At 55.3% G+C, this 23,374-nt stretch overlaps 2 protein-coding genes across 2 annotated transcripts in view; one reads left to right on the top strand and one right to left on the bottom strand.

The window, feature by feature from the left end:
* Window positions 1-9,328: 9,328 nt before the first annotated feature.
* Window positions 9,329-13,816, top strand: CYB561 (cytochrome b561; the record flags this gene model as incomplete). The annotated part of the gene is made up of 5 exons (XM_080825463.1): window positions 9,329-9,533; window positions 10,504-10,602; window positions 10,870-10,973; window positions 11,388-11,545; window positions 11,727-13,816. 5 exons carry the CDS (start codon window positions 9,329-9,331, stop codon window positions 11,917-11,919), a joined length of 759 nt encoding a protein of 252 aa, XP_080681589.1. The 3' UTR covers window positions 11,920-13,816.
* Window positions 13,817-15,621: 1,805 nt separating this feature from the next.
* TANC2 (tetratricopeptide repeat, ankyrin repeat and coiled-coil containing 2) overlaps window positions 15,622-23,374 on the bottom strand; it is a 372,574-nt gene continuing 364,821 nt past the window's right edge. The window contains exon 28 of the mRNA XM_080825462.1: window positions 15,622-23,223. Within this exon, the coding sequence (XP_080681588.1) occupies window positions 21,279-23,223 (1,945 nt within the window). The 3' untranslated portion in view covers window positions 15,622-21,278. The remainder of the gene's footprint in view (window positions 23,224-23,374) is intronic.

Genomic DNA, 23,374 nt, shown 5'->3' with positions numbered 1-23,374 from the left:
TATACAGGCCAAACAATGGGAAATGGCTCAGTTCCACATTTAACACACAGAGCATTTGTTGCCTGCTGTTTGCCTGCTGGCACGCGAAGGAAGCTGTTTCTTAATTTAAAATGTCCATTAACTCCCTCCAACTGGAAAGCTACTCCAACAAATTTATGCTGTGGCAGGTTTAACCTTGGTTACTCTGAGGGGCGGGCCCTGCTGTGTCTGCCCCCTTAGAAGATGTGCCACGACAGTGGGCACCCTTGGGTGTCTTGCCATGGGCTTGAGAGTATGTTCTCTCTGTAAGGGGGAATTAGATCCCCAAGGCCCCGGTTGGCCAGGGTTCTTCAGGAGCCCTTGGCCACTGCCCATGGGAAGCCCACAGTGTGGGAGGTAGGGGGAGGGGGAGGGACACCCTGGGGGAGGGGTGTCTTTTTTACAACTCCAGGGGAGGAAACCCCATTTCCCTCCTACCCTCAGGCTCTTGATGAGCCTTGCCAGGCATCTGACAGGAAAGAACCTTTTGTTCTGAGCTTGTGAGAAGTCTGAGCTGGACTTGTTATCTACCCACAGCATTTCCTGGATAGGGGGCTGCGGTAGGGGCTGGCCCCCCAGCCTTGGCCTTGGCATCCTTCTCTCAGCTGTTAGGACAGGGGAGGCTGCTGCTGGCAAGAGCTAGGCCTTCAGGAGCGGCCGGTGAGAATTGGTATTTATCCTTAGGCTGGTTTGTCTGGGGGGTGGGTAGTCAGTCTCAGACAAAGTCCCCTAAGAAAGGGGTGCCAAAAAAAGCCACCGTATGTGTGTGTGTGTGTGTGTGTGTGTGTGTTGGGGAGGCGGTACTGGGAAAGGGGTGAGTCCTGCCTTGCCCACCAGTGACATCTCCCTCGGGGCCAGGAGGGAGGGGTGTGTCCCCCAGGGCTGCGGGAGCGTCAGCCTGGGCCCAGGTCTGGGCCGTGTCTGACACCTAGTGGCCACCTGAGCCCGGGGCGGGGCGAGGGGAAGGGGGAAGAAGGTGGGAGGGAAGCGGAAGGAGGGCGTGGAGGGAATCAGGAAGCGCGGAGCCCACGCCCGGGACCAGGACCGGCAACTGCTCGCCCGGCCGCCAGCCCCTCCCCACGGCGCCCGGGCCTGTCCCCGTGCCCGTCCTGGGTCCCGGTCCCCGTCCCGCAGCCCATCCCCCCGAGGAGCGCCCGCGGCCTCCGCGTCAGGCCTGGGCGGGAGGCCCTCACACTCACAGGATCGCAGACCCCCTTCCGCCCCTGAACGCGCCCCGGGTCGCGAGGCCCGGATTTCGAAGGTTACCCGAGCTCGGGTCCAGAAGGCCGGGGTCCCGGTGGCCGCGCCGCATCTCCCTTCGCGCGGCGTCAAGGTCTGGGCCCGGGATCCGGCGGGGGCCCCGAGAGCGGGGCACTAGTGGACGCCGGGCCCGGCCCCGCGTGCCGGGACGCGCGGGGGCACTTCCGGCGCCCCCTGCCCCCAGTAACCCTCGCCGCACCTCCCACCTCGCGCCCCACCCGCAGCCACCGCCCTGTCGTCATGGCGACGCCGTAGCTCTGCGCGGGGCGCGGCGGGCGGAACCCGCCGAGCGGCAGGGGCGCGGCGCGGGGAGCTCGCCTGCCCGTGCGCGGTGAGGCGCTGCGCGGCGGGGACGAGCTCCGGGCCCGGCGCCCGGCCAGGTAGGCGGCCGGGGCGGGTGGGAGCGAGCCGAGTCCCCGCGCGGAGCCGGGGCCGGGGCACAGGTGTTCCCGCCGCGGAACGGGCCCGCCCCCCGAGCCGCCGCGGGTCTTTCTCCAGCCCCTCACCCGCCACCACCCCGGGCCCTCGCCTCACCCGCTGCCGAGCCCCGCGGAGCAGGGCGGGAGGTGAGAGAGCAGGCCGTGCGCCCGGCCTGGGCTGTCGGCCTCGGGCCCTGGGTCAGCCTCCGGGCCAGTCCGCGGAAGTTAGACCCGAGCGCCAGGTGACCTCACGTTTATCTAGGGGCTCACGCCTGATAGTTGGCCATATTCTAGAAACAAGGTAGACGTGGATCAGCCAACATTTGCTATGACCGTTCTTTGGAAACCTGAAACCGAGACTGGCCGAACTGCTTTGCTGGTGGCGGGGCCTCCCTGAGCCCGCCTCTCTCCTCTTGCTGAGAAGTACCTAGCCAAGGAGTTCCTCGTTTGGGAAACCCTGGCTCATGGGGTTGGCCCTGGTGGGCCCAGAGCTGTGGGCACAGCGGGCACAGAACGGAGCCGAGGGAGGGGGTCTGCTGCTACCTTTGACGCCTGGGTTAAGACAGCCGCCTCCCGTCTCCACCTGCTCTTTCCCCCAGGGATCCCGCTGGACCCGCCCCCTCTCCCCCAGCCTTTCTCCTTGAGGTTGCCCCTCTCCTCTCATACACCCTTACTTGGCAGTCTTTGAGGAGCTGCTAAGTCTCATTAAATGAAGCTCCATCTCAGGACTTCTGGATTCGATTCCTTTGTTTTCATAACAAATGAAGAAATGCCAAAGCTTTGCCACCTTCTCACGGATCTCTTGATTTCTCTTGTGACATTGGATTTGAGGCAGAAAGTACAGAAAGAAAACTTGTAAATGCCAAGGTGAGACCCACATAGAGAAAGGGTGCTGCAAACTGCCACCACTGTCGCCCACCCCCCTATGCAGGAGAAGCCTGCCATACTGGGAGGGGGAACCACCCCTGTCTGCCCCACAACTTCCCAGCCCTGGCCGCTTTCCTTGGCCCAATATGGGGTGGGGCGGCAGCACCAGGAGGCACTGGTGGAGGAATCTGCCCCAGATCCAGGCGTTTCTGCGCCATGGGGGACGGCCGGAGAGTAGGCAGAATTGGCATATGGATTTATGAGAGGGGTAGTGCTGTCTGCTGCCTTCTGGCTCTCTTTGGCCCCAGACCTCTATGTCAACAACGTCTGATGTGTGACTCTAACCAAGCTGCTGTTAGGGTCAGATTTATTCTTATTAGGTTGTTACCTGAATGCCTACCATGTGGCAGGCACTTTGCTAGGCTCTCGTACATAGTTATCCCTCTTAATTTTTGCTAGGCCAGTGAGTGGTAAGGTGGGACTCAATGTCCCCTATCTCGCCGATGAGCAAGCAGGTCCAGAGAGGGGACTTGGCTTGACCAGGAGCACATAAACAGTAGGGCTGGCTTTAAAATCACATGTGTTTGACCCGAGCTGCACTCGTGGGTCCCAGGCACTTTTGCCTTGGTGGGCAAAATAATCCGCTAAATCCACTAAAAATAGTAACAATTAAAGAAAACACACACCCTATATTTTACAACTGTGTTGGTATAAAGCAGATATAATCCAGGCTGGATTAAAAATTAAAGCATTTTCTTCAACACTGAATTTGTTTTTCCTCCTGATATAGCAGAAATCTGAACAGTTTTTGTGGGACCCTACAAGTATTGGGAACCCTGGGCCCAAGCCCACTGTACCTAATGGAGAAACTCAGTGTTTGACTTCAAGCTTTGCTTTCTTCCCACACTCAACGTGGGGCCCTGCCTGACACCTCAACCTTCATTTTGCCTTCTATTCCATCACTTTCTAGGATATTCTAGGGCAATTGAGTTGTCCCCTCCTCCCGGCACTCACCCATCAAGAAAGGCTCTAACTTCTGTCCCCAATATAATCTCCTCTAACCCAATTTTAAAACCCCGCTGTGGACAAGCTGCCTGCTTCCAGGCTCTAGGACAGGAGCAGTGTCTGGTCCCCATAATGAGATTAGGCCTGGTGGCCTTTAAATGAAACTGTGGACATGGGGAGAGAGAGTGATTCTGAGCACAGTCAAGCCCTGCGGGTCGCTCCTGTGCCTGTTTGATTGCATTAAGTGGATCCGGCCTGCAAGTGTGTGCGGGAGGGGCGGGGTGGGGTGGGGGTGGTGTGTGACTGTCTCAGCCCAGGGTTCCAGAAGCTGCCAAAACTGTCACCCCCATCCTGTGCTCTGATAGGAAAGAGAGTGGCTGTGGAAAGGGCTGTAAGAGCCTCCTCTCTTTTAAGACTCCAGTCTGCCCGGCGGAGGAGAGCTTTGGGGTGGAGAATGGCGGCTTCCAGGCCCTTGGTGCTGCTGCTTCTGCTCCGGGAACAAAGGCCCAGGAACCACCGGCATTCTGGGGTGGGGGGTGGGGGGCAGCCTGATTGGGAAGGGAGAAAGAGTGTTGTCACTGTCTGGATTGGGAACCAAAGGCACATGATTCAAAGGCAACTGCTTACTAGGGAGTGACTCTCGACTGGTTTCCAAGTTCGACTGATTTCCAAGTTTGCACATGCAAAATGTGTTTTTGTGGGTGGGTCAGTTTCCAACCGGAGTCAGTGAAATGTGTTCTCTCTCCAGCATTGGAAGCAGGCCCTCCTTGGCCAAAGATGGGTTGTCCGCGATGTTGAACCGAATAAGCTGTTGTTGAAGGAATCGTTCAGTTCATGTTCTGTAAAGCACAGAACCACCCACTGCTTTGTCTTTTTTGTGAATCTGGATTTTTCACCCTTGGAGCTTACTGACTGTGAGGCCACCCGGAGGCAAGACACAGGCCTGCCTGAGGCAGGATGGTCTTGCTTGGTTGTAAGTTTTCTTGCATCCCTCATGCTTGGACTTAAATCACCTTCACACTGAAAGGAAGAGTGGAGGAGACAGCTTGGGCTTTCGTAGTTCCAAAGGTCATTCTTAATTGATGGTTTCCTCTTGGGCGCCTCATCACCCAGATGCCTAGTTCCCTGCACAGATGGGGCAGGGGAGCTGCCTTTGGAGCAGCTGATGTGAAAATCTCATGGATGGGCTGGTTTGCCCTCCTGCCACCCTTTCACCCTTAACTGCCTGTTCCCATCCTGCCTCCTTCTCTCCCAGGAGAGCCCGCAGGGGACACCAGTGCTAGATGCGGTGATGGGCCTCCCTTAGGAGCCCGATTTCCTGAGAGGTGAGGGACACTGGAGGGCTGGTGTGGGACAGAGAGAGTCTTCTTGCTGCTCTGGTTCAGAGTGACTTCTTCGGCTGCTCTGGTTCAGAGTGACTTCTTTGGCAGGCGCGCGTTCAGATCGTTGATTGCTTTCAGATCCACCCTCCATGCTGGGCAAAGCCACGCCTCTGCCCGACGACCAGCTGCTGGGGCGAGTCACCTCCCTGTTTAAAGCCGATGGATAGTGGCAAGTGCCCTTGGAGGCCTGAGTTGAGCTTGCGGCCTGAATTCTTACCACCCTTTGCTAAAAAATTCCGCATCTGCTCTGCAGCTTGTCTGCAAGCTTCTCGAAGGCAGGGATCACGTCTTACCTGTATAGCTCCATCATCTGGTAGTCTCGCCAGCATGCAGCAGGTGCTCAATGAACAAATGCGTTGAGTAGCTATTCGCGGCTGATAATTTGGGGCATGTCATGTATCCTCTTTGAGCCCCAGTTTCCTCACACATTAAAGTGGGACAACACTCCTATTATCCTAGTGGTATTGCGGAGGTTAAGCGAGAGAAGGCTGAGCACAGAGGAGGGGGCTTGCAGTCCGCTGGGAGCCATCCTCCCAGCCACACAGGCAGGCCTGTGCTCTGCTCCAAACACCATTAGGGTTCGAACTTCCTGGGGAATTCAGGATGGGAAATTACAGTGCAGAATGTTCAAGCCCCCCGTTCGGTGGTTTCGGCTATTCCAAAGTGCGTGTCCTTTTCAGCACTACCAGCCACTTCTCCGGTTCTCAGCGGACAAAGACTGGGTGTCGTGCAGGTTAACTCAGTCCCGACACTGTTTACCTGGAGATCGCGTCAGAGCCCGCAGGTGAAGGGCTCAGTCCCGCAAGACTGCTCCCCACTTCGGAAGCCAGTCGCAAATCCAGGTTTGCCCCTGTGGCTCCAACCCACCTGCTGTAGATGAGAAGTTCCCCTGGCCTTCTCTCCGGGTTCAAGTAATTTGCTAGAGCAGCTCACAGAACTCAGTGAAACATTTACTTAGTAGATTTGTTTTAAAAGGCTATGACTCAGGAACTGCCAGATGGAAGAGGAACATTCGGGCAAGGTCCCGAAGGTCCTGAACATAGGAGCTTCTGTCCCTGGGGAACTAGGGTAGCCGTCCTCTGGGAAGCTCCTTTTGGATTTTACTGAGGCTTCATTACTTGGACAGGCTCGATTAGATCATTGGCCATTGGCGATGGAACTCAAATCTCCAGCTCCTCTCCGCTCCCTAGAGGTTGAGAGGGTGGAACGGAAGGTTCCAGCCGTCAATCACGTGGTTGGTTTCCCTGGCAACCAGCCCTCGCCCACAGGTTATCTAAGGGCTCGTTAACAAGGCAGGTTTCTGGCTTGGCTGGGAAATTCCAAGGGTTTTAGGAGCTCCATCCTATGTACTCCTTCTTCTAAGTCACAATCTCACAGCTCTGCAGAGACCCTCGCTTTGATTTCTGCCTGTCTCAGTAGGAGGCTGGCTGGCCTGGCCACGTAGTAGCTCCGAGATCTGGGAGCGACAGTTCCTTGGCTGCTCTGAGCTCCCACTGCTGTCGTCGGTCATTCAGCTTGGCCTGCGGAAGCTGTGGCAGGTCTACCAGCCGCAGAGCACGTTCCCTGTGTTCTTTCTCCTTCAGAGCTAATCAGGTTCTGACTGTGCCCCAGGCGTTCTGGGGATGAATCTAATAAAGGGGAGGAGGACTGAGAACAGGTGACCCGAGGACAGCGGCTGTTTGGTAGATCTTTCCTGTTCGAGTCAGTGCAAGGCAACAGATCCCGGAGTTGATCCAAGGAAGAGCAGGACGCCTGGCCTGCCTTGCGCGAGCTCCCAGGGCAGGTGAGCAGAGGGGCGCAGGCGAGCTTCCCGGAAGGCAGACCGCCGTGGGGTAACTGAGCCCCGCGCCGGGCTTGGGGGTGCAGAGGACCTGCCAGAGATGAATGAAATGCCGGGTTCAGGTTGTGGGCCGAGGGATGGAGGGGAGGGTGAGTGGAGGAGGTGGGGGGGGGTGTGAGAGTGGCGGGGAGCAGGGAGTGAGGCCCAGAAGTGTGAGGCAGAGGGTGGTAGGGGAAGTGAGAGTCTCTTCTGAGTGGATTTGGTGAGAAAACCCCGGGGGGGGGGGCACATGGAAACGGAGTTGGGAGTTTGGATGGTGTTACAGAGGTGGCGTTTCACCAGCAGGCAGGGGCGCTGTTTGTGCGAGGTGGGGCAGCAGGGGGGTGTAGAGATTGGAGCAGAAGCCCCATGCCTGGCTGGGGTGGTGGCAAGGAAGATGGCCGGGAGGGAAGTGATGGCGGGGGGCCCAGGGGAGATCCTCTCGCATTCGGTGGCCTGTCTCCACTGACCGCTCCACAGATGTCAGCGCCGGACCAGGAGGGCAGCCACATCGGCCACGTGCGTGGACAGGAGTGGGCTTGGTTGTCACGGGCAGATGAGTTGACTTTGGACGTGCTGCGTTTGGAGTGTTGTGTGGGTTGTCGGTAGAGGCGAATGGTGGGGTGGCTGGAAATGGGGTTTGTATTTGGGGGAGAGCACTGAACGGGCCATACATTGAGGAGTTACCTGTGTAGAGGTGACAGACACAGAGACAAGAGTTTCAGAAGCAGAGGGTTGTTGTCCGCCAGGCCTTCTGGAGACAGGTGTTGCTACCTGCTATGGGAGTGTGTTTGGAAGATGATTTGATAAAATGTGAAAAACCTCTGTTTCTCCAGTGAGGAATTAATTAACACGTGTGCAAAGATGATCACATAGCCTGGTTTATTTAGTGAAAAACTGGGAGCTAGCTAAATGTTGAACAACAGGTTCAACAGGTTGGTTAAAGCACGGAACAGCCATATCCTATAATCCTGTGACGTCATTGAAATGCTGGCGTAAAGCAGATGGATTTTCTTTGACATGAAGAGATGAGTATGACCTACTATGAAGTTAAAACAGGTTAGAAATCAGTAGGATTCTGTTTCTATAAAATAATGTATATATTTCTAGAAAGAAGTGATGTAAGGACGCACATGAAAATGCTGATTACTTGTAATTTTTCCCTTTTTTTTTGCTAATCTGTATTTTACTGTAAGAAGTGTGTATTAGTAACACTCCCCACTGCCCCTGACTTTTTTTGATGGTGAAGTTGCCAACATTTGTCGGATATGGCAGAGAGAATTGGGGGTAACCTCCCCAGTAGCCGTAGAAGACCAGGCCGCCTGGACACAAGTTCTTGTGCAGTACAGGGTAGAGAAAGAGCTCACGCTGGCTGTGAGCAGGGGACCCAGAAGCCTGTTAGGCATGTCTCTGCTCGGCTCTCTTTCTCTGGGATGTTTCCAGCAGGGCTAGGCGAGGCCAGGACTGGGGAGGGGGAGAGCACCTTTCTGTGGGCACAGGACACCCCAGCGGCAAGGCAAGGGGGATGGAGGCCATCTTTGTTCGTGCCCAGGCTGCCTCTCCCTCCTGGGTGTCTGGGCCAGGGCTGGGCTCTGGGTCAGGAGAACCAACTGATTCAGGGTGAAAAGCTGGCACGGAGGCGGAAGGCCATCCTAACTGGTGGGTGGGGTGGGTGGGGAGGAGACTACCAGAGGGGTGGACTGGGCAGAGGAGCCAGGAAATGCGCTCTACACACACACACACACACACCCACACCCCAAACCTCCTGGAACTGCCATTTTCTCATCTGTAGCATGGGGCCAGTAACTCCCTGCTTATGGCCTCACACAGGCTCACCGGGAGCGGAGTGACGTGTATGAAACACACCAGGAGCCCTGAAGGGCGAGGTGCTGTTCCCTGTAGGGCTCACTTCTGGTGACTTTAGTTTTGGAAGTGTCAGGTGAGCGGGAGTGCGGATTGGCCTGCCCCGGGCAGGGCGGGTGGGGGGAAGGGGCAGCCGCGGGGGTAGCAGGCTGCGTGGCTGCTCCCGTTGCCCGTGTGTGTCGGGCAAAACGGGGTCCGAGCACATCCCTGCTATAAGCAGGGGCCTGCTGTGGGGAGGGCAGGACTCCTCTTCCTCTCGGGCGGCAGGCTTGCACACTGGGGTAGGGAATGCACCCGATGGCCTTAGGACACACCTGGGGGACAAACAGTGAGGAACCCCGTTCGTTCGAGGGATTTCCTCACTTCTCTGTCCCTCATCTGTGAAGCCCCTGAGAAAACCCAGGGCCTCGTGAAACCGAATGTAAAGCCAGGTGCAGGCTTTACACCTGCTCCCACCCGAATTTGGGGGACCTTCACTTGCACTCTCGTGGCCTCTCTCACCCGGTATCTGGCCTGTTTCCGGGGACGCGGGGCACCTCTGCCCACCGCACTAGAGACTTGGGGTGGCCGGCTTTAGCACAGGGGCCTGGGGGAGGGGGGATGGGGGTGTGGGGCGTTGGGCTTGGCCATGGGAGGCCAGGGTGTGGCGTATGGTGCTCTGAGCTGTCTGTTTCTCCTCCAGCAGCTGCCGCAGCATGGACAGTCGGGCCGGCCTGGCAGCCACGCCCGGAGCACTGCCTTACTACGTGGCTTTCTCCCAGCTGCTGGGCCTGACTGTGGTGGCCACGACGGGGGCTTGGCTCGGTCTGTACAGGGGTGGCATCGCCTGGGAGGGCGCCCTGCAGTTTAACGTGCATCCGCTCTGCATGGTCATAGGCCTGATCTTCCTGCAGGGAGACGGTGAGTCCCGCCCGTGCGCCAGGAGCCGCTCCTGAGAGAGGCTGTTTGCACAAACACTCTTGTCCTGAGGTTGTTCCACAAAAGACAGGAAGGAAGCTGGCTTGGAGCCTGGGGACACCAGGCATCCAAATCCAGGGGCCTGAGGTATGGGGGTGGCAACTTCTTTCCTACTTGTCCTGGTCTTTCCATGGGAGCATCCAATGGTGTGTGTGCTGCTTAGAGCAGGAAGCCCAGGGTTTGGGCTGTGAGCTGAGGCCAGCTTCTGTGGGGACAGTTTGATATCGGGAGAAAGAGGGTGGGTTTGAGTGTGTGCGTGTTGTGTGCATGTGTGTGTGTGTGAGTGGGTGTTGGACTTGGCAGAGCTGAAGTTCCTTTCTGAAGGAGTGAAGCTGTGCTTGGCTCCCGCTTGCCTTCTGTGGCCTTCTCCTCTGCTAAGGAGAAGTCTGGATCTGTTTGACCCATTCTCCCTAGAGGTGGTCCTGGTGACAGCCATTCCTCCAGCAGCAGCCGCTCGGCAGAGGCATTCCCTGTGTCACCTGGGTCTGTCTGGCTCAGCGCAGTGACGGGGTGGGGAGTTAGCTTCAGACCTGGGGGCTCCCTGTCTCCCTGTCTAGGGAGCGTGCTTGGTAAAGGTAGTGAGTGTCTGCTCAGGGTTCCATCCTGGACTATTCATCATAGCTAAGAGGTGAATGCAGAAGCTTGGTGACACCTCAGCATCACTGTGCGATGACCCTACCACACAGCCTGGAGTACACAGCACACTTGACAAGGAAGTGATGGTGGCAGGGGTGTTGGGGACACACATCCGGGGACCCCTGCCGGGCCCCACGGAGCCTTGTTTTCTCTCCCCTTGGTTGTGGCTGGAGGACCTTGACAAGCCCTTCATTCTGATCGCCTCCCCCAGCCAAGGGGTGTCTCCTTGGTGCTGGTGGCAGGCCGGCCTCATGGTCCCTTTCTCACTCCCCATAAGCCTTGCTGGTTTACCGGGTCTTCAGGAATGAGGCCAAACGCACAACCAAGGTCCTGCACGGGCTGCTGCACGTCTTCGCGCTCGTCATCGCCCTGGTGGGTGAGTTCCCGGGCACAGGCGCCCCCTGTTCCCATCTCTGCTTTGGACTTGGGGAAGTAGCTGCTTGATCCGTCCGGTCTCCACTCCAATTCTGTTACGGTCCCCTCCCCGGCCCTCCGCCCCCCCCTCCGGGCATCCCCGGCTGGGACACTGGGTGCTGGCAGCCACCGAGCCGGGACCAGATCCCAGAAGTGCCAGCGAGTCGGGTTTCCCTTGGGTCACCTCCCCGGCGGCCCTGTCCTCACGCGGCCTCTCTCTCTGGCCCAGGCATGGTGGCAGTGTTCGACTACCACCGGAAGAAGGGCTACGCGGACCTGTACAGCCTGCACAGCTGGTGTGGCCTCCTCGTGTTGGTTCTCTACTTCGTGCAGGTGAGGTTTCAGCCCACGGCGACAGGGGCGGGGGTGGGGGTGGGGTACGACCCGGGTGTCCCACCATGGCCCACTTCCGGGCCCTGTGCCTGAAAGTGAAAGAGGTGCTTTAGCACCGCTGGCGGCTGCCTGGGGACTCTGAAATGGGTGCAAAAGCCAGGATTTCCCAGGCGAGGGTGCCTCAGAGCACGTCTGTGTGGCCAAGGCACGTGGCACATCTGTGTGGCCAAGGCCTGGGGCAGCGCGGCTGGGACCTCCGCCCGGGTGCTTTCTGCGGTGGCACCCACGCTCTTAGGGTGGAGGGAGCCCGACGGGTGGACGCAGGGGTTCTGCTTCCTTGCCTGTCGGTGTGACCCGGGCTCCGTCAGACGGATGGCCAGCTCGGTCTCTGGCAGCCCCCGCCTGTCCTTGCAGTGGCTCGTGGGCTTGAGCTTCTTCCTGTTCCCTGGAGCTTCGTTTTCCCTGCGGAGCCGCTACCGCCCACAGCACGTCTTCTTCGGCGCCGCCATCTTCCTCCTGTCCGTGGGCACCGCCCTGCTGGGCCTGAAGGAGGCGCTGCTGTTTAAACTTGGGTGAGCGTCCTCCCCTCTGCTCTCCCCGGAGTTAGAGAAGCAGTGGTTTTCCTCCAGGGGAGGGGACGGGCGGGGCTGGGGTGGGGGATACCAGGCCATCTTACTGCTGTTTCTGGGTGCGGAGGGCATTTGGCCCGACAGTGACCCCTCGGGGGCTTCTCCCTTCCGCCTAACCCCGCAGGGCCAAGTACAGCACGTTTGAGGCTGAGGGTGTCCTGGCCAACGTGCTGGGCTTGCTGCTGGTCGGCTTCGGGGTGACCGTGCTCTACATCTTGACTCGCTCTGACTGGAAGCGGCCACCCCAGGCGGAGGAACAAGCCCTCTCCATGGACTTCAAGACGCTGACAGAAGGCGACAGCCCCGGCTCCCAGTGACGGCCTGTCCTCGTCCCGCACAGAGGGCCTGGCTGTGGCTGGCAGCCGCAGTTCGGGGTGGGGGGGGGTTGGGTAGGCGACTTTCCCACGCTCTGTCGCCGCTCTTCTGGCTCGGCGGCTCCTGGGGAGGGCTGGCCAGTGCGGCGGGCGCGTGGGGGCGGCGCTCGGTCGTGGGCTGTAGGGCTTGGCTTCCTCTGCTTTCCCTCCTTGTTGCTGCTTTAGAGTCCCGTTAGTCACGCACAGACCCCGGCCCTGTTGTCACCGTCACCCCCTCCACTCGAGCCGCTTCGGGTAGGGTTTTGGGTGGTCGGTCCTGGCTACAAAAGCACAGATCCTTCAAGAAGACGCAGAGTGGCTCTCCTCTTGAGGAGCGGATGCTGGGCCGAGTCCAGGGGCTGCCGAGAGCACAAAGCTGTGGGAGAAACTGGGGCTTAGTGACAGGCCTGGCAAGGCCGAGACTTGCTTTGTGTAACGCTGAATTCAGACCAGAGTCCCGTCCGTCTGAATAACACGTGGTGAGAATGGGCCCCGACTCTGGCAGCGGCGCAGGTGATATTATGTATAAACTATGCTGGTGTCCAGAGCAAGGGTCCCCTGGAGAGGGGAGGGGCGGGCCCCTGGGAAGCTGTGGAGATGTGGCTTCGGCCCAGCTGCACTCTCAGCCTTCTTCTTTCCAGTCCTCAGCCCCAGGACGGCTCTGCCGGGAGAGGGCCAGGGCCCAGGCTGGAGACAAACTGTCCTTGGCGCCTGAGGGCCACCGAGAGAGGAGGCCGAGATGGCCCCCGGGCAGGCGCGCTGGGCTGCTGGCGCTGGGGCTCAGCTCCCCAGGGTTGGGGCGTGCTGGCCGCCGCCAGGCTCCCCGCCCTTAGCAGCTGGCTTGGGCGCTGCTCTCACTCTGACCTCAGCCCCGGGGCTTCTATCTTTTTTTTTTTTTTTTTTTTTTTCAAGCTGAAAGCTGCTGCTGCTGCTGCTGCTGCCGCTGCCCTGTTCCCAGGGAAGGCAGAGCCGCCGGCTTCTATGCGGAGGAGAGCGCCCTCCTCCCCGCTGCGCCCGTCTCTGCGGGCAGTCCGGGCTGAGCCGTCGGGGCTGAGCCGGAATCGAGCGTCCTCCCAGCTGCCTAACGTGCTCTGTGCCGCCGAGTCACTCTTTGGCTTCAGCCTAGAAGGAACATGATTAGAGCATTGACCTTGTGCTTCTTGGACTCGGTGAATGCTCTCTCCTTGTTTTCCTCCTGTTCTGAGCTTTGAGGAACATGACACAGTTTGAGACAGACACCGGTTACGTAAATGAAGAAATGCGAAGAGCTTTCCAAACCTGACCGCTGTTCTTTTGACGGTTGCCTTTTTCTCGCCTCAGCGCTGCCTTCGAGAGAGGGGCCAGCCTCCTCTCGTGCTCCCTCCGATTGCGAACACTCCATTCTGGCCTTGAGCCCTGCCTCCAGCGATGCCACTTCAGCGAGCAGGTGGCTGTGGTCCCGAGCCCTCCCCAGCAGGGCGGCCCAGTCCCCTCCGAGCCCCCTTCCCTGCTGCAGCTGGCCTGGCTGGCCGGGGCGCCGGTGACACGGCGCGCTCTGCCTGCACCAGGGTCCCGTCTGTTCTTCCCCCGCCTGGCACGCGGCCTACAGCCAGAGATTTTCACGTGGAGAAAGCCCCCTCGGACAAACCCAAGTGCAATTGTGTCTCTCCCTTGCCAGGACGCCCCAGAGAGAGACGGAACCTTAGATTTCTGGTAAAAACCTGTAAACTGGTTAGTTGGCCCAAGTGTCTGTTGGATGATTCTGGAGGCCCCCTGAAAGCGCCCCACGTGGTTTATTTCACTTTGCCTGTGGCCAGTCTTCTTCGAAGTGTGGTGTAGTGAAGTGTGGTGCAATGGATGATTCAATAAATGTCTACAGCGGATCTCTGGCCTGCTAGCTTCATTTACTGTGGCGACAAAAAGGTGCTTCCAGAAGAGTCGGGTACAAGGTTAGTTCTACCGGGCTTGACAAACGGAACATCCCCCGGCTGGGCAGAGAAGGTAAAGTGATGCGTGCTGTCAGGACACAGGCTCGGAGATGGCCCGGGGGCCTCTCGGTCTGTGGACCCAGTGGGGGAGAAACCATTTTCTCAACCTGGAGAAAGTGGCCTGGAGGGTGGAGCCCGATAAGGGCCTTGGCAAGAAGTTCTCCCCCAGTAACTTTCTGCCTTTTAAAAATACGTCTCTTTATTCCTTCAGAGGAGGAGCAAAACTTGGGGAACAAGTGGAGATTTTACTTGAGAGCCATTCCCGAGGCCCAGGCAGGAGGTGCGTTTACGGTGAGGTCGGGCGGGGCCTCACCCGGGACGCTCTGGGGGCTCCAGATGGGCACGTCACTGAGAACACTAACAGGGCCCTACAGCAAGTGCTCTGATGCGTGATCCTCGGGTTACATGAATCCTTCCTGATACTGACTTTATTCTCCATATTCTTGAGAGGTCTTTGCTTTCTGCGTCTGTGGAGTCTGTCTCCTGAATCAGGGCTTCTGTGTGAAGCTTCATTTGCTTAAAAGCATGCAAAGCACATGGCTTGGTACATGTCACGAGCTAATGGCTCGGTCAAGATCACAGCTGTCTCTCAGGGTGAGGGCGGAAGCCCCTGGACCCCGTGAGTGGCCCATGTCACCTCCGACTTCTGTGTTCGCCTCTGGATCCAGGGTCTCCGTATTTGAAAATATTCAAATGATCCCAGACGTGAAGGAGACGCCTCCCCTACCTTCACCGGCTCAGGGTGTCCCTCACCTGACTGGGTTTGGAACCCCTTGAGGTCTCAAAGTTTTCAGACCAAGCAGGTGGTTCCTTCCAGAGTCCTCTCCTGTCCTCTTTGAAGGTAACTCTGGCATCCAGGCTGGGGTAACTGCATGCCTGGAGCTTTCCTGCTTCCCCGGCTCTGGCTGTTTTGGGGAAATGGATGTAATTGCACAACAGGGATGTTTGTTCAGCACAATGTGGCGTCTAGAAGAAGCAGTCTCCTTCCTTGCTCGTCCCTGCCATAGACAGAGCAGTACCAGCGAGGAGGAAAGGCTGCAGGACTCCGGGCTGGCTGCTTTTTCAAAAAAGGTCTCAAGAGTCTCCAGCCGGTTTCAGGAAACCTGCAGCTTCTCCGCTTACGATGCAGCCGCCTAGCTCTCTAGCTGGTAAGAATGGGAAATTCTGGCCAGATTGCTGACGAGAAAATAAGCCAGTGGAAGCAGTGGGCTTCCAGCTCTGACCAAGTTCGCTCGGGGATCTCTAGCTAGGGCTGTTCCCTCCCCTCCCCTCGGGCCTGCAGCCTCAGCTACTAAAATCAAACAGGACACCTCAGTGCTCCCTTGGTTTGGCGGGAGAGGAACCCACTGAGGAAAAAGCCTCCCTCTCTCAGTGAGTCTGGCAAGCCTTCGCCAACAGACCCACAGAACTGTCTTTCCTCAGCCACACCTCTTGAGTGCCCGTCACATACCTACTGCACTGCCCCAGCTCCGAGGGGGGGTGCCCAGTCACCTCACTGAATGAATTCGAGCCTGGAGGGGTGACTGTGCGTGTCCCACGGGAGACCAACCGGATCACCAGGAATCTGGCCTCCGCCTTCACCTGGGGGAGGTCCCTCCTCAGCACTGTGGGACCGTGAGGGGAGGGCGAGCTCCAGGCAGCTCTTGGGAGGCGCACGGTACCGGAAGGAGAAAGCACCACAACACCGTGTTTTTCCAAGTGTTACCCTTTATAAATAAGTACATCTGCTTTCATACATACAGTTCATTGTACGGATGGCGATCTGTACACATGGGCAGGAAAATGCATTCATTTAACTTTTCACATCTATCTCACACAGCTCACATGTACAGACAATACAACTGCTCAAGCAAGTACAGCAAAGGAAAAGGTCTTTCCTTATACACAGGGGGCTAGATGCCTCTGTTGGGTGTGGGACATCCCCACTGCACGAGTTCACAACTGTGTGGTGTTCAATATATTGGGAGAGAGAACAAACATGCATTGGATAATATACTGTACAGAGAAAGTCCTTTACATCTGAGTCATAGAAAACCTAAAGGAAAACTAAGTGCATTAAAGCTTTTTCCAGCAAGTGTCTTGAAAGGACAGCAAAGAGGAGGAGGAATCAAAATCATATTAGTACAAATCACTCTTTAATTGTAGACTGTACATGTCTGTACTAATTAAAATCATCTTGGATTTGGAGGAGACAGAACAGAGACGGATATGCTGCGCTAAATGGAAAGGAGGCCATGCCTGAGGATGGCACCTGCCCTGAGCCCGATGAGGAACTGGCCCCACTCAGCAGGAATCAGCCAAAGGAAAAAACAAAAACAAAAACAAACTGGAACAGGAAGTGTAACTTACAAGATTTCCAAAATAACCTGTGAATGAAGGAGAGATCTGGAGCCGGCATTTCTAACTCTTTTTTTCCAGTCAGCTGGTACACAATAAGGCAGGTACATTCAAGTACTGAATTTCCAGAATTTACAGTCTGTCTGGTCCTGGGGACCCAAGGGATGGAGTGGAGTCCCCCTAACCAGGTTAGTGGTTCTGGTTCTGGTTAGTGATTAGGCAAAAGAAAAATCCAGCCAGTAAGTGCTACAAAAACAAAGCAGCTAGGCTCCTTCCTTTCCACGGAGTAGGTCTGTCTGAAAAACGAGTGACGCCGGCCTGCATCTAGATGCGTTCAGCTAAAACCTGGCAGGTCAGCTTCGTGGAGAGTATCAGAGTCGGCAGGAAGAAGTGAGATGATATGGGTGAGGAAACATGAAAGTAACACTTGATTTTTGGTGTCCAATTACGCATTCATTTGGTACTGACTTTCAAAGCTCTGACCGTGGCCATCGCATGGCCACAAGCATCTCAGGGCGGCTCAGCAGCTGTGAGGCATTGGACACCAAATGCAGGTTACCAACACTTCAGCCCTTCAGTGGTCTGTGTTATAAACGGAGTTGATGAAGACCCAGTGATTATTCAAGTAGCTCTGCACAGTGGCTCTACCGTTCCCGTTGTGCTTGTGTCCAGGCCCCCAGCCAGCCGCCTTTTCTGGGGAGCAGCCAGAGCGGAGTTCAAGGCATTGCATGGTGAAGGTTTCCATGACACGTCTTTGTAGGTAGCTCTTACCCCTAAGCCCTTTGTTCATTGTTGTTAGTCATGGTAGATGGTCAGTCTGGAATTCCTAGAGGAAAAGGAGAAAAAGCCACACCTCCCGACGTGCATGCACTGGGCAGCACGGGCCTCGGTGTGGAAGCAGCAGCAGGCTGCCTCTGCAAGTTGGCTTCTTGAGAAGTGGGCAGCCCAAGGACAGACAGGGTGGGAGAGGCCAGGACAGGGAGGGGGGAACATCCTGCCCCCCCTCCTCGCCCCCCGGGGGAGCCTGTTCCATTTTGTGGCAAAGATTCAGTGAGCAACTGGTTTTGTCCAAGGCATTTCTGCAGTAGAAAAATAACAATTTTTGAATCAAACCAGCCAACTGTGACATCTCTGGAGTTATAAAAGTTGGAGGCCAAGAGGAACTGAGAGGGATGCTCACGGGAAGTGAAGGAGGCTTTCTCATACCCATCCATCCACCAGAGCAAGGGAGTTCTAGTCAATTCTCCCATCCTCTGCCTGGCTGAAGGTCCAAAGCGGGTAGTGTTCAGAGCTTATCTCGCCACAATGGGCACAAATACGTGAAGACCCCTCTGCAGGCCTGTCCCCTCCTTCCTGAACCCTCTGGGCCTGCCTGCCGCCCTGGGAGCGGCTCCTCCAGGGGAACCTGCTGCCATTCTTTGCCACCAGACAAGCCTGGTGCAGAGCCACAGTGACACCTAGTGGTAGAGTATGGTTGAAGCAAGGTGACGTCCACATAACCCACTGTATAGGACTAAAATCTAAGGAAAATACTTATGGATATTAAATTAGATACTGGTTAATTTTTCTATTGGGTACATCTCTGGAATATAAAAATACCAATATTTAGAGAGGGGTTCATAAACTACTATACAATATAAGGACCAAGGATACCTTTCTCTAGGCTGTTCTGTTTACAATAATTTAGGAAAAGTGTTTTAATAATCCAGGCTTAACTAAATTAGCAAACTTGTGTCTCTGGACAACGACCTGGGGTACTGTACATGATTCTAATTAGTGGAATTTTCCTGAGCCTTCGAGTTTAAGTTAAACACATCTAGAAAGAGGGGCACATGGGAGAGGAACAAGAAGGGTTTGTGCTCTATTAACTTGGGGATTTAATAGTGCACATCTGCAACCCAGACGAGATACAACAGCAGATACAAAATGGTCTCCATTTTGTCCATGCCAAATTCTCATGTTACACAGGTTTTCCCTTTACTTTGTAAATAAACATTAATTTTTAATTGTTAATTGTGTGCCTTACTGATCCAGTAAATAAAGTAACCACGTCTCAGGAGTCCCTAAGAAAATTGCTGGAAAAGCACTTTAAAATCACTGCAAATATTTTTTTGTATTTAAAAATTCTTAATCTTTTTGATGCTTATATACAACAGTTATTTCTTGTGCTATAAATGTTGTGATCCACTGCTTGATTTCTTTCCTTTTTTTCCTTTTTTTTTTTCCCTTGAAAGATACACTAAAAGACAAGAGCGGTTTTGCTATTTTCTAATGAAGACATTACGCACACTTAAATATCCAGTATTTATCAGAGTTACAAATTCAAACAGTAAAGTGCACCCATTTATAGACATGATGTGATGGGAACCCATTAGTGCAAGAATTCTGGGTGAATGAAACGTACAATTTGGTGAGAAACCTAGAGGCTGAGGTTTGTTACCACTGTCTCCACTGCAGGGTGATGTGAATTGGGTGAGTGGAACTTACCAGGCCCATCTGCAAAACTCCCCCCACCGGAAGCCAGACATCGATTCAGCAAGTGTTGCCGGGGAGAGGCCATCTCGGTACTAAGACCGGCCCATGGCAGTGAAGTAGCGCAACAGGGCACGGGCAGTCCGCCTACAAGGAGAACTGGTCTCCTGCCCCCAGGAAGGTCCAGTTGGCATTTTCTAGTCAAACTCAACTGGCACCCAGCAGTGATATTCACTCCCTCTTACAATGGCTAACAAAGAGGCTGCATTTTGACTGTTTTAAGTATTTTGCCCAATAAGGCATAGACCCTAAATTTCTGGTTTGTCCAGGAAAACCAAGAGAGACCCTGGGGACAAGCGGCATCAGGGGCGTGTTGGTGAAATGCAGAACCTGCTGGCTCCCCGGGAGAGCTGAGGTTGCATGTGTGGTGTTCCGAATAAGCGGGGGCGCTTTTCTGACAGACGCAGACATTGTTCAGAATGTCGCAGCAGCTCCTCGGTGAGAGGTGCTTAGGAAGGGAGGAGATGCAAAGAGCCCCCTAGGGCTGAGACCTGGACAAAGCGGGAGCTGGGCTCCTGGCTGTAGGCACCTGTCCAGGTGCCACAGCTGGACATTTCATCTTCTCAGTGAGAGAAAGAGGGAGAAGGGAAGGGCCAAGACGCTGGGGCCCACCCTGGGCTAGCTGAGTAGGACACAGTCCCTGGGCATCAGAGAGAGAGAGAGAGAGAGGAAAGAGTCTGGGTCTTGAGATGGCCCAGCTGTCTGCTGCTAGCACAGAGACAAGTCCTGGCCTGTTTCAGGCTTGGGGGCAGAGGGGCCCATCTATTTGGCAGAATCTAAATTAGTAGAGAAATGTTTCTGATCTCAACTTCGTGCTCCCCATGTCTTAGTGATACTTTCAGAGGACACTTACAAACCGGTCTGGTCATATCTGGATTTTTGTTCAGGAAACTGCCCTTCCAATAGCCCTTTACTAACAAGAGCAGAATGATTCTTAATAACAGAGAACGGATTCGCTTTTGCTTCAGTTTCTTAAGTTTTCAGAGTTGACGTGCCGTCAGCACCAGGCCTGTACTAAGGCTTTGGTTTCCGTGTTCTTGCTGTCCACCTCATGCTGGCCTCAATCACACAAAGGAGAGGTCAGCAAACGACCTCAAGACACGGAAGGGTGCAGGCTACCCGGGTCAGAAGACCTGCTGTCTGTCTCACGTGCCCCCACCCAGGGCTGAAAGGGGTCTGTGTTCTCCCTGAAACATGTTGCAGTTTCTGGTTTTCAAAGATTGCTCCCCAAACACTCCTACCTTGAAAAAAAAGAAAAGAAGAAACGATTCCTAAAGTAACAGATAATGGGACTATAGATCTCAAAATGGAATCAGACGGCGTCTGGTGCAGGATGCAATGACCCTGGGTGCAAATTTCAGGAATAAGGTTACGGTCCCGAGAGAATTCAATTTGCTTCCCAGAGAACCAATTTCTTCACTACACCGTGTGGGCTGAAATAGGAGGGCCGGTGGAACACAGTCTGGTTCTGAGTGAAGACCCCACTAACAGAATTAGGGTACCACTCAAACCTCAGCAAGAGTTTGCTTTTGTAGAGTATGATGCTCAGTGATCTCTCAGGAGCTAAAACGCAGACTTCTCCAAGACAAAGATCTTCCCTAGCCTTTCACTGAGAGTCCAGAACAGTCTTTCTTCCTCTCTTTTCTATATATTTATGTAGATCCCCCCTGCTACCACCCCTGGAAAATCAGTAGACTTTTAATAGTTACTGGTTGGCTAAAAACCTGGAGAATACCTCTCAGTAGATTATTTAATAATACCCATGATTCTCATCCGATTTCCTTGGCTGAGTAAAATATTTAAAGGGCTGGTTGTTTTCTAAATATTCATAAAATGTTTCAAATAATTATATTGGTTTTTTCCCCCCTTCCAATTTAATAGACCTGTTTCCTCTCTTTCTCCTGGATCCTTTTGCCCCCCTAGGAAGACCAGCAATAACCTAAATGAACATTCTAGACCTGATGACTGCAGGGAGCTGGCAGTCCAGGGGAGGAGACCATGGCACGAGAATGCACTGGGGCTGGCTATTTGGATAACACTGGATAAGAATGCGAAGGCAAAGGGGCATCATACTCTTTCTAAAGTTCCTAGAAGAAAACAAACGAGAACACCTTATTTTTGTAAAAAAGGAGAAAGACATTCCCACAACAAGAACATCAGTGAAAGCGATTGTCTCCTGGAAAAAGCTGACCAGTGTGTCTGATCTCCCTGGGTTAAAGCACACGGCACAACAATCTCCTCGTTGGCGTCGGAAGAGAGGGAGAGAGCTTGTGGCTGGGGCACAGACGGGAGGAACTCAAGTCCTGGCTCGCTGGAGGCCAGCTTCCCGGTCGGCTGCATGCAAAGAACTCCAGCATGTGGGCTGCCACCTCTGAACACCACACAGAAACTACATGAGAAATTAAGCCAGAGAACTACCTCAAATGTGGAAACCAAGCCTGAAAATGTGCAGTGAAAACATATGGGTCTCACTCCAACAAACGTCTTTTAAACATTAGACTCCACAAATGGTCTCTTTGGTTTGATAGGGGATGTCTGCCCTTGCCGAGAGTCCCGGGACAACTGCCTGTACAGGTTGTCCTGGTATGCCTGAGCCACAGGGAGGGTCCGAGCCACCTTCACATCGGGGTACGAGGAGGCCTGGCCGACTCTCTCCAAGAGGTCTCCGCGGGACCCGTTGGCCAGCATCCCATGGGGGCTGTAATAATCGTCCTCCAGCAAATGGCCATTCTGTGCATTGTTGGTTTTGTTATAAAAGGCAATGTTGCTGATGGATGATGGTGGACTGAAGGACTCAGGCTGAGGCAGGTTGCCTGGAGACGTGGGACTGAGAACGGTATCCACGGATGACACGGCCCAGGTCCGATTCTGCTGGTGAAGGTGGGGGTACTGTTGAGTCCGGGCTGTTTTATCTATGATCCCCATGAATGGTGTGGTCCTGGATCGGGTGGGCTCGCTGGGATAACCTCCCTGAGTGGGAGACACTGGTGACAGCTCATCACATGACCTATCATATGCCGGTTTCAGTGGGATCTCCATTTGCTGAATCGAGGAAGACGGCCGGAAGGTTGGAGTGAGGTTGGAGGCTGATGAGATACTATTGCTGGATGGAGAGAAGCGGAGGCCTACGCTCTGGGAGTGCAGCAGCGGCCTGGGAGTTGGTGGGTGGGGCTTGATTTCGTTGGGGTTGACACTAATAGGTCTTCTGATTAAATGCGACACATCAGGGGAACCTAGCTGGCTGGAGGAACGCTCCAGATCTAGTTTTGAGTGACAGACTGGGTAGTAGGATGCGGACTGGCTACGTCCAATCTGCGGCGTCTGGCTGTATCTCATACCGCCTCGGTATGCCGAGGAAGGTCGCTGCGGAAGGTCTTCTTTGGTCAACCCTCCATGCTGACAGATGGCGCCCGCACTCAGGCTAGCCTGGACATGCTGCACGGGTCTCCCATCTCCTACTATCCCCCCAATTGACCCTTGATAAACCAAGCGGCTCTGACTTACTCCCATGTCTCCTTGGGAAGACTGGTACTTACTAGCCATCGAGTGGGCTACTTGGCCATAGGCCCCTGTGGAGATGACGGTGCTGGAATGAACTGCTGAGCTGGGCTGGTTGCTTCTCACAATCTGGGCCTTGGCAGGCTGTAGCCTGAGCCCTTGCTGGGGAACCGCCACAGGCAGCTGAGGCATCTGGTAGGGCCGCTGGGTCATTTTGGATAATGGAGATTTTGGTCTGCCAGGAAGCTGACTCACATTTGTGTCTTGCTGATAGCGCACGGGGGAGCCCGACTGGGATCTGTAGACACTCATGCTTTCAGCTGGAGGGCTGGCCCGATACTGAGGGCCTCTACGGAGGGGGGAAGGGGGAGGGCTTGGGTATTCCTTGCCCTGTCCTCCCATGGGCGGGGGGCTGAAGCGGTAAGACCCGCTCTGGTGCGCCGGGGAGGTGTGTGGTGGGCTGGGCCTGTAGTGGGAGTTCTGGTGAGTAGGAGAAAGAGCGGGGGAAGTGGACTGATAGCCCTGTCTGGTGGGAGAACCTACGGAACTACTGGAACGGAAGTCAAAGACCTGATGCGAGCCGAGTGGTGAGCTGGAGATGTAGGCTGAGTCCCGATGGGCTGGGGAGGACGGCGGGCTCTGGATTATCGGGAGCCCCTGACTGGGCCGAGCCTCGGTCTGGAGGCCAATGGAAACGTTTTCAACATCCTGTTCGAGGTACTCCTCCTCAAATATATCCTGGACGGAGTAGAGATCTTCGTGCTGCGGTTCGGGCTCCGTCTCCTCAGGCAGCGGGGGCTGCGGCGGCTGCTGGGGCGGCGGCTGCACCTGGCGGCACTCCTCCTCCACTCGCAGCAGGAGTCTCTGGATCTCACGGTTGTTTGGACAGAGCTTGATGGCCTCGTTCAGATCCTCTAAGGCTGCTGCAAACTGTCTGCTCGACAAAATGTAAACACAGGAACTGGAGTTATTCTGAACCAACAGGAACCACCAAGAGCTGAGAACGCGGTCACTGCTGCAGAGAACTGCGGGGTAGCGTCTGTGGGAATCTGGGGTGGGGGTTGGTTTTGTTTGATTTGTAAGGG

Source organism: Martes martes, assembly GCF_963455335.1.
Source record: "Martes martes genome assembly, chromosome: 16".
Lineage (NCBI taxonomy): Eukaryota > Metazoa > Chordata > Mammalia > Carnivora > Mustelidae > Martes > Martes martes.
The sequence above is the reverse complement of the archived record's forward strand: the minus strand, read 5'-3'. Positions and strand labels throughout refer to the sequence as shown.